The 15,953-nt window shown below is 35.9% G+C and overlaps 2 protein-coding genes across 2 annotated transcripts; both read left to right on the top strand.

Moving 5' to 3' along the window:
* The first annotated feature begins 2,401 nt into the window (after positions 1-2,401).
* cmss1 (cms1 ribosomal small subunit homolog) lies at positions 2,402-8,925 on the top strand. Its single transcript, XM_065251734.1, has 9 exons — positions 2,402-2,518; positions 2,968-3,101; positions 5,101-5,178; positions 5,403-5,538; positions 5,623-5,682; positions 5,824-5,926; positions 6,019-6,167; positions 6,253-6,341; positions 8,674-8,925. Exons 1-9 carry the CDS (start codon positions 2,470-2,472, stop codon positions 8,755-8,757), a joined length of 882 nt encoding a protein of 293 aa, XP_065107806.1. The 5' UTR covers positions 2,402-2,469; the 3' UTR covers positions 8,758-8,925.
* A 136-nt stretch (positions 8,926-9,061) lies between these two features.
* tmem30c (transmembrane protein 30C) lies at positions 9,062-14,456 on the top strand. Its single transcript, XM_065251727.2, has 7 exons — positions 9,062-9,581; positions 10,276-10,392; positions 11,675-11,782; positions 11,956-12,046; positions 12,129-12,278; positions 12,356-12,568; positions 12,823-14,456. The coding sequence occupies exons 1-7, from the start codon at positions 9,384-9,386 to the stop codon at positions 13,008-13,010; spliced, it is 1,065 nt and encodes a 354-aa protein (XP_065107799.1). The 5' UTR covers positions 9,062-9,383; the 3' UTR covers positions 13,011-14,456.
* Positions 14,457-15,953: the final 1,497 nt, after the last annotated feature.

Here is a 15,953-nt window from a genome sequence, read left to right as displayed (position 1 = left end):
AAGTAATTGTAAAAAAAAGTACAAAGTTAAAATTACGCACTAATATTACAGTTAAAGCACTGCAACTTTGTCAATTCATTTTAGGAACCATATAACAAAAAAAATCATTAAAAATATGTAATTTTTCATAATTAATGTAATTGTAACATTTTCTTGGCTTAAACATTAATATTATTTACATAGCCTATATACCTCATGAAGGCTAAATTACAATACATTTATTTGATTTATCTTATTAGTCTAATTGTTTAATAACAAATTAATTATTTATATTTTATATATTTTGTTTGTGTACATTGATATTTTAGTTTTGTCTTGTCTTTTATCTTTTTTCAAAATAAACAGATTAGGAAATACTAAGAAGGTGAAGGTCTAACTTATTGAAATTTAAATTAGTGAGAGAGGAGAGTGGACTAGAGGTTGCTAAAGACCCAAGTTAATATGCGTTAAATGGTTAAGGGTTGAGTGTAACTCCACAAGGGCTAATTGATAAACTTTCACAATTGTACCCTTGATGAAAGCATTCACCATAGGAGTACACCAGAGGGACTAAATTTACTATACGCCCTGCAGGTAACTATGGATCAAAGCGTTAGCCAAATGACTAATCCTGATGTAGTAACAAGTTGCAGTTTAAAGAATTGATTTGACCACTACATTGAGTTCCCCTGGGTCTAACAGTGTGCTTCAATAACATAGAAAATCACTGCAGCGATCACTGCAATGAAGCCCATAATGCAGTGAATGCATTCCACACTCCATCAGTCTTTTGACCATCACGGCTTGAATCCAACACAGCTTCACAGTCTATTTCGGAGCATGTTGCCATGACGAGAACCTGCTTGTTACTAAGGATTACTTAGGGAGAAAAGAGAAAAGAGAAAAAAGAAAGAAAGAAAGAAAGAAAGAAAGAAAGAAAGAAAGAAAGAAAGAAAGAAAGAAAGAAAGAAAGAAAGAAAGAAAGAAAAAGAAAGAAAAAAGAAAGAAAGAAAGAAAGAAAGAAAGAAAGAAAGAGTGGATAAATACAATGAGAGGAAAGATGTAATTAGAGCAAAATTAGAACACTTAGTCTTTCTATTCCTTGGTGTGCATAAGTGTGCATGTTAATGTATGTTTAAAGGTTGCACTCGAAAGTGCAAGAATCTAAAATATTTCTCCTCATTTCATGGATCAAGCTGAAATTGCGTAATGTTAACTCAAACAAAATAGATCTGCAAATTCTGCACTCAGGTTTTTGACAGAACTTGGTCTAGATTGTAAAATTCTGTAAATTCTTACTGGAAATCAGATCAACAGCATTGAAACAAACTAGAAGGCATCATCTGCCCAGCTGACATTGAACTCCTCAGTAATGATACATGACTTTACAGATTTTCTCTTCAAATCTTTTCCCTCTTCTGTCAACCACAAGTGAGTGTGAGAAAAACTAGGAGAAAACAGGCTGTGAAGATGCTTTCAGTGCTCAATGCTGAAGGGAAACAGAGATTTTTAATTCATGCTAGTAATGAATAAATAATTGCTTGTGAGTTTCTGTGTGTGTTTGTACAGAAGACAGGAGAAATTATAGAGTAAGAGATGACTGTAAAACAAGTATGCCTATGAAGCAAAATTAGAACGAACAAAAAATACATGAACATGAACTCACTAACACATATATGTTAGCATAGTAACCATATCATAGAGTTATTATTTTCATCATATGATGATGTTTACAACAACCCTTTCTCTAATCAAAACCTAACCCTTTAGAAAAATCTCTTGACATTGGATTTACAGCACCATATTGTTTGTCAAATTTATGAGTATTAAAACACTAAGGGCTACTTACTCTCTCTCTCTCTCTCTCTCTCTCTCTCTCTCTCTCTCTCTCTCTCTCTCTCTCTCTCTCTCTCTCTCTCTCTCTCTCTCACACACACACACACACACACACACACACACACACACACACACACACACACACACACACACACACACACACACACACACACACACACACACACACACACACACACACACACACACACACACACACACACAGCAGTTATAATAAAGATAAGCCTTATTATAATTTTATGGAACTTTGTGCCACCTAGTGGTTAAGAGTTACTTCATTTAAATATTTAAATATGTAAAAAAATAATTCCTAATTTATCAGTTACTATACATTACATAAGCTACTTTTAGTCATATTAAATATCTCACGTTTTCCTAAATGTAAGCAGAAAATGAAGAATAAATATAAATATTTTAGTAGTATTTAGTTTTGCATTAGTATGAATTATCGGTTTCTTTTTAGTTTAAAACTAAATGAAAGAGTTTTTTTCAAAAACCGTCTTGCTTGACAGCACATTTATTAATTTATTTTTAAGGAGTTGTTCTTGTACCCGCAGATTCACGTGAAATTTCTTCTAACGCGAATCTGCCGCGCTGAACGTACAAACATGTTATTGCTGTTGTGGTGTTTGAGAAATGGCTGATGATTTAGGAGACGAGTGGTGGACTCAGGGCGACAATTCCGGTAACAATATTAAACATGTCCATTTATACCTTACTGGTAATGTGAACTATACTATGAGTAATGTTAGCTGTGTCATGTATTCTATGTAAAACTACCTGAATTACTCTGTCAATGCATTCCGTAACTACAGCTCTCCTTAATAGGATTTTAGTTGCTCTTTTAAGTCCAGATTAAACTTACAAGATGCGTCGCTTCATAAATGAACACTAGTTACTTTTAACCTGCAACTTTGTGGCATATTGGCTAAACTAATCTTTAGTGAAACAACCTGAGCAAACACGTGTTTGCGCTCTTCGCAGAGCATCATGGGAAATGTAGTCTCATCATTATTCTTAGTTATTATTTCGCTTTAGTTCTAGTAATAATGTTATGGACATCGTGAATGTTATGGACAACATGAATGTGTAACGTACAGTGTTATTTTAACACGTTGCTGTTTTTCCACTAAGGTCCTTCAGAGGTAGAAGAGGACACACAGCCCTCTACAGAGGAGCAGCAGATTAAACCCACATCAAATAAAAGAAAGAGCGAGAAACCGATTCAAGAAAACACAAAGATAAAGAAAAGAAAGGAAACTGTTCAGGTAATACATTTACAGACTGTGATGGGGAAATATGTGACTTATCAAGTCCTACTTGACAGCCATTTAAACATGATTGTTAGTTACTGGTTAGTTGCACCAGGTACTAAGGGTAGAGAGACATTCATTTGAGAGGACACTTGGACCAGAATCTGTGTTGTGCAGCATGATTCATCAATATGTTTTTGTTTATTCTCCCATAAAAGATTTCCATTGTAAAAGTTTTTTTTTTTTTTTACTAAATATGTATTTTCCGCTATTAATAGCATACCAAAATATAGATAGCTTTAAAGAGGATATATCATGAAAATCTGACTTGTGCAATAATTGGGTCCCCAGTGCTTCTTTCAACCTAGAAAATGTGAAAAAGAACAACCCAGGAACTTAGTTTTGGCAAGCATGTGAAAAAATAGGACATTGAAGTCTGGCTCCCCTTGTGATGTCAGAAGGGGATCTGATTATAATAGTACCGCTCCTTAGTCTGCACTATCCAACCACGGCACTGCCATTTAGTGCAGAGATCAGCTCATTTATATTTAAAAAGACACACCCCAAACTGGCACATTTTTGCTCACACCTACAGAGTGGCAATTTTATAATAAATTATCTATATGATATTTTGAACTAGAACTTCACATACGTACTCTGGGGCCACCAAAGATTTAGTTTACATCTTAAAAAAAGTCTCGTGAAATGTACCCTTTAAAGGTGACATAGATTGATTGAACCGAGTATTTATCCTTGTTCTGTGATGTGACATGTAGACAAAAATTTTTTTGTTTGGGTCTGTAATGCCTTAGAAGCTTCCTAAAAACCTCTCTCAGATAGCTCTATTAGGGTGGAGGGTTTTAAACAAGTGGTTTTGTACCTATTTGGCTCCACCTACTGGCTTAACTTGCAATCTCATTACTGATTGGCTGACTTTTCTGCCACTCTAAAAATGTAGCCAATTATTTTAAAGTGGAGGGGCAGTAAGATGCCTGTGATGTCATAAGCATCAGTTTATCAGATTGGGCCGTTTTCTGTCTGACATTTCTAAAAGAGGAATTTCTATGAGACTAAGATGTTTAGCATGTTTAGCACTTTTTGTATGTTTGTAAATGCGGGTAGACTACCATTATTCAACAAAGACAAGGTAAAAATGTTTTTTTTCATTCTCTGTCCCCTTTAAAGCTATCTGCCGTTTACTGAAACTAAATGCAAATCTGCAACTGTGATTTCATTCAGTCTTCTAATGTGTAGAAATCTGACTTGAGCAAGTCTCTTTTCCCACATGGGGAATTGGGGTGTATTAGGAGCATTACAAGACACACAGTGCCCACAGTAAAATAGACAAAATATGCTGGTTTAAATATTACTTGCACAACCTGTAAACAGACTGGTTTGGATGCAACATGTACACCAATTTTACAAATCAATCTGTACAAATTAAACACACATGTGCAGTTGAACATTGATAAAAACACTATGGAACAGAGCCAAGAATGTGAAGTTATTGTACATATGTTGAAGGAAAGACTACAGTATATTAACTTCTAAATGAAATGGATGTTTGATAGAAACTTTAGATTATGTGAGGTAGGAGAGGTGAACAGTATAAAACAGGCAAAGGGTCCTAGCTCCTATGGTGGTGAGTTAATAAGACATCTGCACAAGGTAGATGTGTTAATAGAAGAAGATATGAATGATCTCTTCTCTATCGTTCTATGTTGCACCGGACCGGATCAGTCGATTACTGAATGTGCTTTTCATTCCACCAAGCATGTCATGAAGGGTTTGTGAGGTGTTGACCATGATGGTGAGCAGTTTGGCAATAATTCCCCTCTCTGCCACAGCCTTGAGCATGTCCAAAACCATTCCAATGACAGAGCCTGCCTTCCTGTTGGCCTCTCAAACTTTAAATATGTTTTTCCAACAGTAAAATGTTTTTGAGATGTGTCTTGAGCAAAAACAAAGCATGGCATCTTTAAGTAAAGAGTGTCATACCTGTACTTCTCTGCAGAAAGAATGTTTCATCACACAGGAGACAACAGAGGAAAAGGGTGATAAAGAAACCATCACAAAAAAGAAGAGGCGAAAGGTAAGAAAATGTATGATTGATTATCTTTTAATATATGTGTTGAAAAAATAAGCTCAAATTAATGCGCTGCTTCATTATTGTTTGTTTACTTGAAATAAAAGCCATAATGCTGGAAAGCTTTTTTTGGATTAAATTATAATAGAGGATGAAGTAAAATCTACCCTTTTTAGTTACTGTCTCCACTTCTGATCCTTTAATAACATGCAACCCTTCCATTTGTTTAGAAGAAGAAAACTATCACCGATGTCTTGTCGAGCTCAAAACCTGTGCCTGGATCTCCAGCTGACATTAAGACTCTTCTGAGTAGTCACTATAGCCAGACCCGCTCTGTTATTGAGCAAGAGGACCTGACTCTACCGGGTGAGACAATTAATGTGTGTTTGTGTCTGCATTTGTCTGAGTCTTTATAATGAGTTTAATGTTGTTTGTGCTGTTCTATTTCAGACTCCTGTTTTCTTAGCAGTAATGACCTCACACATAGTCTATCTTCGTACCTTAAGGAAGGTAAAATAGCTCCTAAATCTCATTTTATGAATCGAAATGCCATAGTAATATTGGATGCATTTATATATTTCTATATTATTATATCTTGCAGCAGTGGTCACTATCCTGATACTGTATATATAACTTGTTTTTTTATTACAGTCTGTCCAAAGTGGGCTAAATTACAGAAGCAGCACACCCAGACGGGTTCCATCATGTTGCTCATTGTTTGTGGATCTGCTCTCAGAACCATTGATCTCATTAAGTGAGTTTAGGCCCTTGGTTGCTAAGCTTTCAATAATGCAGAGTTTGTCAATCTCATATCATGTGTTAAATATTTCTCTCTTTGTGTTAAAGGCAGCTAGTTGCATTTAAAGGACAAGCTAAAGTGCTAAAGTTGTTTGCGAGACACATCAAACTGGACGATCATATCAAATTCTTAGCTAAAGGTGTGACCCATATCGGTGTTGGAACTCCAGGGAGAGTCGCTGCTCTGTTAGAGAAAGGTTAGCATGATTTACATTTCTTTTTAAATATGTAATCGTGTCATTTGAACAATTACAAGACTGCAGCTTGATCTTTGTCCTCTAGAGGGTCTGAAAGTGCAGGGATTACGATATCTGATATTGGACTGGAACTTTCGAGATCAGAAGCAAAGGAGAATGGTGGATGTACCAGAGGTAACATTAAAGGAAACACCACAGTTTTTCAATATTTTACTATGTTCTTACCTCAACTTTGACGAATTAATACATATCTTTTTTTTTCAATGCATGCACTTAATCTTTGTACAGCACATTGTGAATGTGTTAGCATTTAGCATAGCCCCATTTATTCCTTAGGATCCAAACAGGGATGAATTTAGAAGCCACCAAACACTTCCATGTTTTCCCTATTTAAAGACTGTTACAAGAGTAGTTACACGAGTAAGTATGGTGGAACAAAATAAAATGAGGCGAATTTTTAAGCGGATAAAAATAAGAAATAAATTGTATGGCGGAAGAGCACTTAGTTTGCAGCACTTCGACCTCGGCGGGCAGTAACATCATCAATCGTGACTACTCCCCCTCTCGCTCAAACTTCCTTCAATATTACTGCGCTTGAGGTTGAAGTCCCTAAAACTCACCACGTCAAACTCAAACAGTCTTTAAGTAGGGAAAACATGGAAGTGTTTGGTGGCTTCTAAATTCATCCCTGTTAGGATCCTAAGTAATGAATGGGCAGGGGCGTCAGTTTGTGTTGAAAAGTGGTGGGGACAAAAAATCAGATGAAAAAACATTACAGCAGGACGGGAAAAATATTGAATAACGGCGCATCAAAAATGGGCATAGGTCAACAACACAAAAATACTCAACAATGTCGACTGCACAAGTAACAGTCCCTGCAACACCACTTTAACCGAACAGTGCCAAAGCACCATACTGTAGATAACAGCAGCACGTTAAGTCAATGATTACTATGAAATTCATTACATATGTAAAAGAAAACACACCATAAGCACACAACGCAGCATATGTGACCCTGGACCACAAAACGTACATTGCAAAAATTATTTTCAAGAAAAAATTTTCTTTGTATTTTTGCCTTGTTTTCAGTAAAAATATCTAAAAATTCTTAAATTAAGATGCTTTTTCTTGAAAAATAAGAAAATAAGTCTAGTTTTTAGATGAAAAATACCAAATTTAAGTGATTTTGTGCATAAAACAAGCAAATAAATCTGCCAATGGGGTAAGCAAAAAACACTAAATTCGCGAATTGGCAGATTTTTTTGCTTGTTTAATACACAAAATCACTTAAATTTGATATTTTTGGTCTAAAAACTAGATTTTTGCACATCAAGAAAAAGCATCTTAATTTAAGAAATTTTTAGATATTTTACTAAAAAAATTTCTTACTTAGTATTTTGTCTTGTTTTCAGTAGAAATATCTTAAAAATTCTTAAATCAAGACGCAATTTCTTCATGAGCAAAATGACTTAAGAAAATAAGTCTAGTTTCTAGACAAAAACTATACAATTTAAGTGAATTTGTGCTTAAAACAAGCAAAAATATCTGCCAATGGGGTGATATTTTCTTATGTCATTTTGCTCATCAAGAAAAGCATCTTGATTTAAGAATTTTTAGATATTTTTACTGAAAACAAGATAAAAATACTAAGTAAGAAAGTCATTTTTGCAGTGTAAGTCGCACAGGTATTGTTTGATTTGTCAGAAAATTTTAACCAAATGCTTTCAAAAAGTGGTGGGGACAAAATCAGCCATTTCAAAAAGTGGTGGGGACATGTCCCCAGTGTAAATGACACCTATGTGAATGGGGCTAAGCTACATAGTAAAACATATTGTAAAATATTGAAAAACTGTGGTATTTTCCTGTAACATGTGCTCTAAAGATGCTCATAAATTTGTTTATAATGACAACTTTACTCTAAGGATTGCCTATGACACACACATATTTAGCGATTAATCAGAAAAAAATCTAATAAAAATCTAACTAAAATATTGCTGATGATAACATGCAAAAAACTAATTTGATCATTTTAATATAGTCACATATATTAATCTCCACAGTGACATGGTTAATGGCCTCATAAAGTAGTTTGACGAATGCAGGTTTTTGCTGTTTAAATATTTTCTCGCGAAGCGGGAAGATGGGGCAGGACATATTGGAGTGCTTGTCCTTTTTTTAAACAGCCAATAAACTTTAATTTACATCACAGCCCTGCAAAGCGTGATTTAGTACTTGCTGTGGCTACAGTAGTCGGTGGCAGGTGGTATTGGGGGAGCATTTCTCTCTCTAGAGACCAAGTATTTAAATGTGTATATTCCCTGCATACAAGATCGTAAATACTTTTGGGTGATTTTCTAGGAAGAGACATTTTAGGAGCACAGGAGTATATCTCACCTCAAATAGATATTCAGTAACTGACAGAAAATGCTTAGGATTTCAGAACGATCTGTATCAGATTAATGTTAAACAATGCATACTGTATATCTGTTTTGTGTTTTTTTTTCAGGTGAAAAAAGACTTATTGAAAATGATGGACCTTGGTGTAGTACAAAGCTGCAGAGAAGGAGCGGTTAAAATAGGACTGTTTTGAGCAGATCGTCTGTCTGTGGTTACTTTCACATTTATGTCATTGTGCTTGTTTGATGTGTATTTGATGTAACTATTGCAACATGTTTTGTGTTATATGTCAGCTGCAGGAGAGAATAATATGATGCCTTCATAATTGTTCTTTTTTTATAAATAAACCCATTTGATTGGACACCTGATTGGTCAATGTGTTTGTCTAGTCCACCAGGAACCCCTCCCACGTAATGCATGATGGACTTTCTCTACTTATTTCGGGAGATTCTGCTTATTGCAGCATCCTGTTACACCACACACAAACTAAAGCACAGAGCACACACACGTTCACTTAGACGTTGCTCCCACACATTACAGCAGCGTCCAGGAATGAGGACACACTTAGTTTTGGAGAAAAGGACTATGTGAAGCACTTAAGAGCTGCAAAGCAGGAAGAACAGCTTTATGTGTGTATGAGTTAAAGTGGTTTTAGTTAATAAGTAACAGTCAACTCGGGTTCAAAGGTTCAGTCGCATGGGATGCTGGGAAAACTTCCTTCGGTGGCAGAGATACAATAAGAACTCCCTGACTGCCATTTTTAAGCGTTCTTAGCTGAATTTCTGCTATTATCTGTTTTAAAAGTTAGAAGTATCTGAAATGGGAAAGAAGCAGGCACATACAGGGCCGCTGTCTAGACGTCCGGATAATTCAGCGTTTAAGCAGCAAAGGTTACCAGCTTGGTCTCCGTCTCTCACAGCACAGACTGTCCTGCCAACTTTCTACATTTTATCTCTGGTGTGTTTGCTACTGGGAATCTGGCTTCTCATCACAGTTGAGAATACGTACCAGCTGAAGGTTAGACATGCTTTTTATCATGGATGTCAATAGGTTTAATCAATAGGTGCAAGACGGGTGAACAAGCAGATCAGGAAGTTGACCAGTCAGGTTTTGTTCCGTTTATGTAAACACTCAAAAGACGCAACCCCCCCAAAAAATTTTATCAGTATGTGTGATCCCTAGGTTCGAACCTATGAGCTTTTTAGCACTGTTAACACAATGCTCTACCACTGCGCACAATGTGGTTGTATTTTGCATTCAGTGTTTTGAAATTTTACCAACAATTTTGTGGTCGAGGGCCACATATGAATGTATAAAAATGTGATGTTTATTCTATTCATTAAGATGATCTTTTTTTGCAAAAGCACATAAATTCTCAAGTGCCACACTTCAGAAAATAAAGCAAATACCTTATTTCATAATAGCTCTTCTATTCATAATTTTACATTTACAATCTAATGCATTCAATAGAATCACATATTTTTATCTATATGTTAATTTTCTGGGAAAATATACATTGAACGTTACTCTATTGTAGTTGCATAAATATATCTGAACTTGGATTTGCGTATAATAGTTTCATGTAAGGAATTTACAGCAATGCAAAATCCAGTCATCAAGGTCTTTAACATAAGAAAGTCAATGAATAGAAGAAAGAATGTTTATATGACATTATCTGCTCAAACTGTTTATTTGTCTTTCTGCTTTACAGGTGGACTACACAAATGCTGGGTCGTGTAAGCAATGCTTTGAGTTACGAAAAAATGCCACCAATGCCAGGACCACCTGCGAGTGCTCAGTCAACTTCAGTGTTCCACATTTCTTTAAGGTGTGTTTAAGTGGGTCTGATTGAAATGTTTAATATACCATATTGAGGAGCAAATAACATTCAACAAATACAGTTACGTCTGCAGCTTTTGCACACTGTCAGAAAAAAAACAGTTAAAAAGGGTCCCTAGCTGTCACTTGGGCAGTAGCATTTCAATAAAGAGTTCAAATAAGTAATTACAAAGGCACATATTAGTACCAAATGTATACATATCTGTACCTAAGTGGGACATATTAGGACTTTTTTAAACAACCCCAAAATGCCCTCCACTTCAAGTGGACTGCTTTACAGATGGTAATACATTAACAATTATTTAACATTAAAGAACAATCTTCACCTTTAAAGGAAAACACCACCGTTTTTCAATATTTTCCTATGTGCTTACCTCAACTTAGATGAATTAATATATACCTATCTTTATTCAATGCGTGCATTTAATCTTTGTACAGCGCGTTCTGAATTTGTTAGCATTTAGCCTAGCCCCATTCATTCCTTAGGATCCAAACAGGGATGAATTTAGAAGCCACCAAACACTTCCATGTTTTCCCTATTTAAAGACTGTTACATGAGTAGTTACACGAGTAAGTATGGTGGCACAAAACAAAACGTGGCGGATAAAAAAATGACAACTATATTGTATGGCGGAAGAGCACTTAGGTTGCAGTACTTCGACCTCAGGCGCAGTAATATTGACAGAAGTTTGAGTGAGAGGGGGAGTAGACAGGTCGCCATACAATATAGTTCTCATTTTTTATCTGATTAAAAAATTGCCACGTTTTATTTTGTGCCACCATACTTACTTGTGTAACTATGTAACCGTCTTTAAATAGGGAAAACATGGAAGTGTTTGGTGGCTTTTTAATTCATCCCTGTTTGGATCCTAAGGAATGAATGGGGCTAGGCTAAATGCTAACACATTTACGACGCGCTGTACAAAGATTAAGTGCACGCATTAAAAGAAGATAGGTGTGTATTAATTTGTCTAAGTTGAGGTAAGAACATCGTAAAATATTATAAAAAGTTGGCGTTATCCTTTAAGGGTCGCTTTAAAAGATGTGCCTCTTTCTCAAATTATTAGGCCTACTTGCTTGTTGGTACTTGTCTCTGGTTTCAAGTCAAAATCAACTTTTTATTAAGAATTAAGATTGTGGATCAAAGGCACAGACAAGATATTCAGATACCTAAAAAAATGAGAAACCATGTGTTCCTCATAATTTGTCCTCAGCTTGTACCCTTTCAGCATGATGTAGTACTATGTCAGATAGCGTATTGTCTCCCTCAGGGTGATGTATTCTTTTACTACGGTCTGAGAAACTTTCATCAGAACCTGCGGAGGTACATGGACTCCCGTGACGATGCACAGATGGTGGGGAGGAAAAAAAACGTGAAGGTGCTCGACGTCTCTTTCACAACCCCTTCTGTTTTCACCCTCTTTCACGCTCGCTCTCTTTCTCATCCCTCCCACTCGCTGATTAAAATAACGTCTGTCTATTTGATCTCTCACTATGCTTCACATTAGTAGTGCTATTATCACATCCAAGATGTTGCTACTTTTTTCCACAGACACCGAGTTCGTACTGCGCTCCATTCGATTACGATGCAAACGGAGTACCCATTGCCCCCTGTGGCGCTGTGGCCAACAGCATGTTCAATGGTGAGATGCATCTGTTGGCGTTATGCTAATAAGCTGTTTTACTTGCTGGTTGTGTTTGCTTATTCATTGTTTTCTCTTTTAGACTCATTTTTAGTGATGTATCATCCTACTAATGGACTGGCAGTGCCGGTTCCACTCTATAGGAAGGGCATCAATTGGTACACAGACAAAAACGTGAAATTTCGTAACCCTCCAACCAACGACACATTTACACTTCAACAGGCCTTTGAAGGTACGCATGATGCTCAACACATGCACATAAAGTGTGCGTGCGTGTTTGCCTAACTGTTCTCTTTCTTTTGTTCTCAGGCACGACTCAACCTTTATTCTGGCAGCGGCCTGTCTATGAGCTGGACCTAAGTGACCCCTTTAATAATGGCTTCATAAATGATGATCTGATTGTATGGATGAGAGAGGCAGCCTTCCCTAATTTTAAAAAGCTTTATGGGGTTCTCAATCGTGTTCACAGTCCGTTTACTGAAGGCCTGCCTGCTGGCAACTACAGCATCTCTATCAATTACAGTATCCTTTGCTTATGGACGGCAATATTGGAAGGCTTACAGTTTGGTGATGGAACATCTGGTGCAGATGTAAACTCACATAATCAATGCAATTACAGCTGTTAAAAAGCAAGAATTAATATATTGTGTGAAGATTTATGCTTAAACGTAAAGTGTGCAGTTTCTGCACCACTGGTTTTACCAAACTATACTATTACTGTATTCATTTTATTTCCACTTTATTTCAAACCACTGATGCCTTAACAGAAACTCCAGATTTTCCTGTTGAGTACTTCAGAGGTCGAAAGGAGCTTGTGGTCTCCATGGTGTCCTGGTATGGGGGGCCGAATTACTTTCTGCCCATAGCATACCTAGTGACCAGTGGACTGACCCTGGTGGCAGCTATCTTACTCACAACGGTGTATGTTAAAGTAGGCAAAAAAGGCAAGAACATGGAGGAATAATTTACAAGGAAAATGCATGTCAAAGTGAGTGGTAATGACAGACTGTACAGAAAAGACTCTTTAACTGAGATGTTAAATGGAGTTGATTGCAGGGTATTTTATTTTAAGGTTTACATATCAGCCTTACACACCATTAAGTTTGGATATTTAACTGTAATTGTTTGCAAAATCTGATGACCAAATCTTATGAAGTGCTACATTTACATGTATTCACTAAGAAGATGCTTTTATACTATCCAAAGTGGCTTACAAATGAGAGAGCATTTAACACTGTTTGATAATACTCAATACAATGCAACTTTCATTTTCAGTGTGACAAAAAAACCCTAAAGGTAACACTATATTCCACAGTATTCCAGCAGGGGGCATCTTTGACAATATATCAAACACTGATTTGAATACACAAACACCAGTAGGCTTTATGCCCAGCTGCACTACTTCCTGCACTACCTTCAGCCAGCTGCTTGTTTCCTGTCTTCCATTATTGGACAAACTGATTCATCCAGGATTAATCAGTTTGTTTGTGACTACTGAGGTCAGGCACACCTGGATTAATCAGTTTGTCCAATAATGGCAGACAGGAAATAAGGAGCTGGCTGAAGTTCAGAAAGTAGTGCAGCTGGGCATAAAGCCTATTCCCTATTAAACACAGTTTTTGATTATTTCACAGTTTACACTGCAATGCTATTTTAATTTAAATGTCAATTTAAAAGAAAATGTTGTATTAGAATGTATTAGTTTACATGCTTTGGTCATATACATTGTTCTGCAACACTCCAAATAGTTTACATTAGTTGGCCAGTGACAAAGGGTACCTATAACACGCTTGTCATCAGTCATGTACTCATATTCACAGTTTCTGCTACACAACAGAAAATCAGGAACATTTTCAAACTGTATAAATTTCTTTGTTCTGATGAATAAAAGGAAGATATTTTGTCAGGTTTGGAGCACCATTTACTTAAATAGAAGGATAAAAATACTATGAAAGTCAATGGTGTTTCAAAACTCTTTGGTTACAAATTGGCTCAAACTATCTTTGATTGTGTTCAGCAGAACAAATAACTTTTAAAAGGGCGAGTCAACCTTTAACCTCCTAAGACCCGAGTTTCGGTTTGTCTTTTTTTCAGATTTCTTCCAGCTATTTGGGGTTAGGAAGAACCATTTAATATAATAACCAAATATTTTTCTTTGAACACGAAGCCGTGTAATTGTCCATGTTTCTGTACAACAGGTTCCAGTTACACTTAAGTATTGTGGTGCAAACAACAAAAATGTGTCTTAGGAGGTTAATCTTAGGTCTATCAAGCTGACACTTAATTCAAAACAGTTTTATACATAGCACTTATCTTGTCATGATCTTATATTAAATTAAAAAGATACAAATTTAATCTGTTTTTTGTACGGTATGTGTGCCAAAAAGTGAATAAAAGTGAATTAAAAACACATTGTTTTTGACATTTGTATTTCAATTTGAAATATTAATGACATTTATTCGTCAGCTACCAAAATATATAGAGATATTCAACTGCAGTTATAATATGCTTTGACATAAGGAAATGTATTTTTATGTGCAGTATCAATTTGATACAGTTAAAAAATAACATTGCTGTATAAGTTAGAGTCAGCATGTGTATTCATTATTTTTATAAAAGGGAAAATCTTACTTTATCCATGTTTAAGTGCTATAATTGGGTCCCCAGTGCTTCTATCAACCTAGAAAATGTGAAAAAGATCAATCCAGTAACTTTGTTTTTGTAAACCATTCTCTGCAAGCATGTGAAAAAAAGGGGTCATTGAAATCTGGCTCTCCTGTGATGTCAGAGGGGGATAATAACGCCGCTTAATCTGCACTATTCAACCACGACACTGCCATTTAATGCAGAGATCAACACATTTGCATTTAAAAGGACATACCCAGAACGGCACATTTTTGCTCACACCTACAAAGTGGCAATTTTAACATGCTATAATAAATTACCTATATTGTATTTTGAGCTAAAACTTAATATACGTACACTGGAGACACCAAAGATTTATTTGACATCATAAAAAAGTCTTGTGAAATGTCCCTTTAACATTTTATTTTTTAATAAAACTTCAATTTAACATTTTAAAACAGTATTTCTATACAATCTACAGTACCAGTCATCCTTAGGAACAGATGTACAGTGACAGGCAGACACAACACACAAACACAGGCTTGTGGATACAGTGCACATAAACACATTACATACATAACTCTGATAAGCAGACATGCACATACACTGAATCAATTATACTTTTAAACTCACAATGACACATACACACATCCATAGTGCCTGTATACACACTAATGAGACAGTATTGTGAACATTATTATGACATTCACAGCTACTAGGCTACACGTAAACTAATGCAAGTACCGAAAAATGACTTGAGTGACATATGACGTGATAGTGTGGTAAATAACAGTGTACATTTTCAAATCTGACTTTGAACATGCAACATCCTGTGCAACATTTGGTCTGATAATATTAGTTAAAATGCAGAGTACACTTCGATTAAATTATACATCAGGTTGTTTGGTCTTCAAGTCAACAATCCAAAACAAAAAATACCCTTACAAGATATATAAAGACAACTTGGCACTGAATAAATCTTGTTATAGGCAAGAATGTTGGCATACTTTAACCTTTGGCCACAAAAGGGTTGCATTTGGCAAGGTTTCCATTAAGACAGTGCAACTATGGAAGCAGTGCATGCTTGATAGATTTACCTCAACGTGTTAGTGGTTTGGAAGTATTCAAAACAAGTCACATCAGCAGGAAATAAATGGATTGCAGCGTGAGGCTTTTGATGTGAAACCCGAAAAATGCTTGGCATGAATTCATATGCAGGAAAATGGACAATGAATGAAGCACCATTGTTGTACCATTGTTATCAGAAGAAAGACCTGTCAAG

This window comes from Paramisgurnus dabryanus, chromosome 15 (genome assembly GCF_030506205.2).
Source record: "Paramisgurnus dabryanus chromosome 15, PD_genome_1.1, whole genome shotgun sequence".
NCBI lineage: Eukaryota > Metazoa > Chordata > Actinopteri > Cypriniformes > Cobitidae > Paramisgurnus > Paramisgurnus dabryanus.
This window is presented reverse-complemented; position numbering and strand designations above follow the sequence as displayed.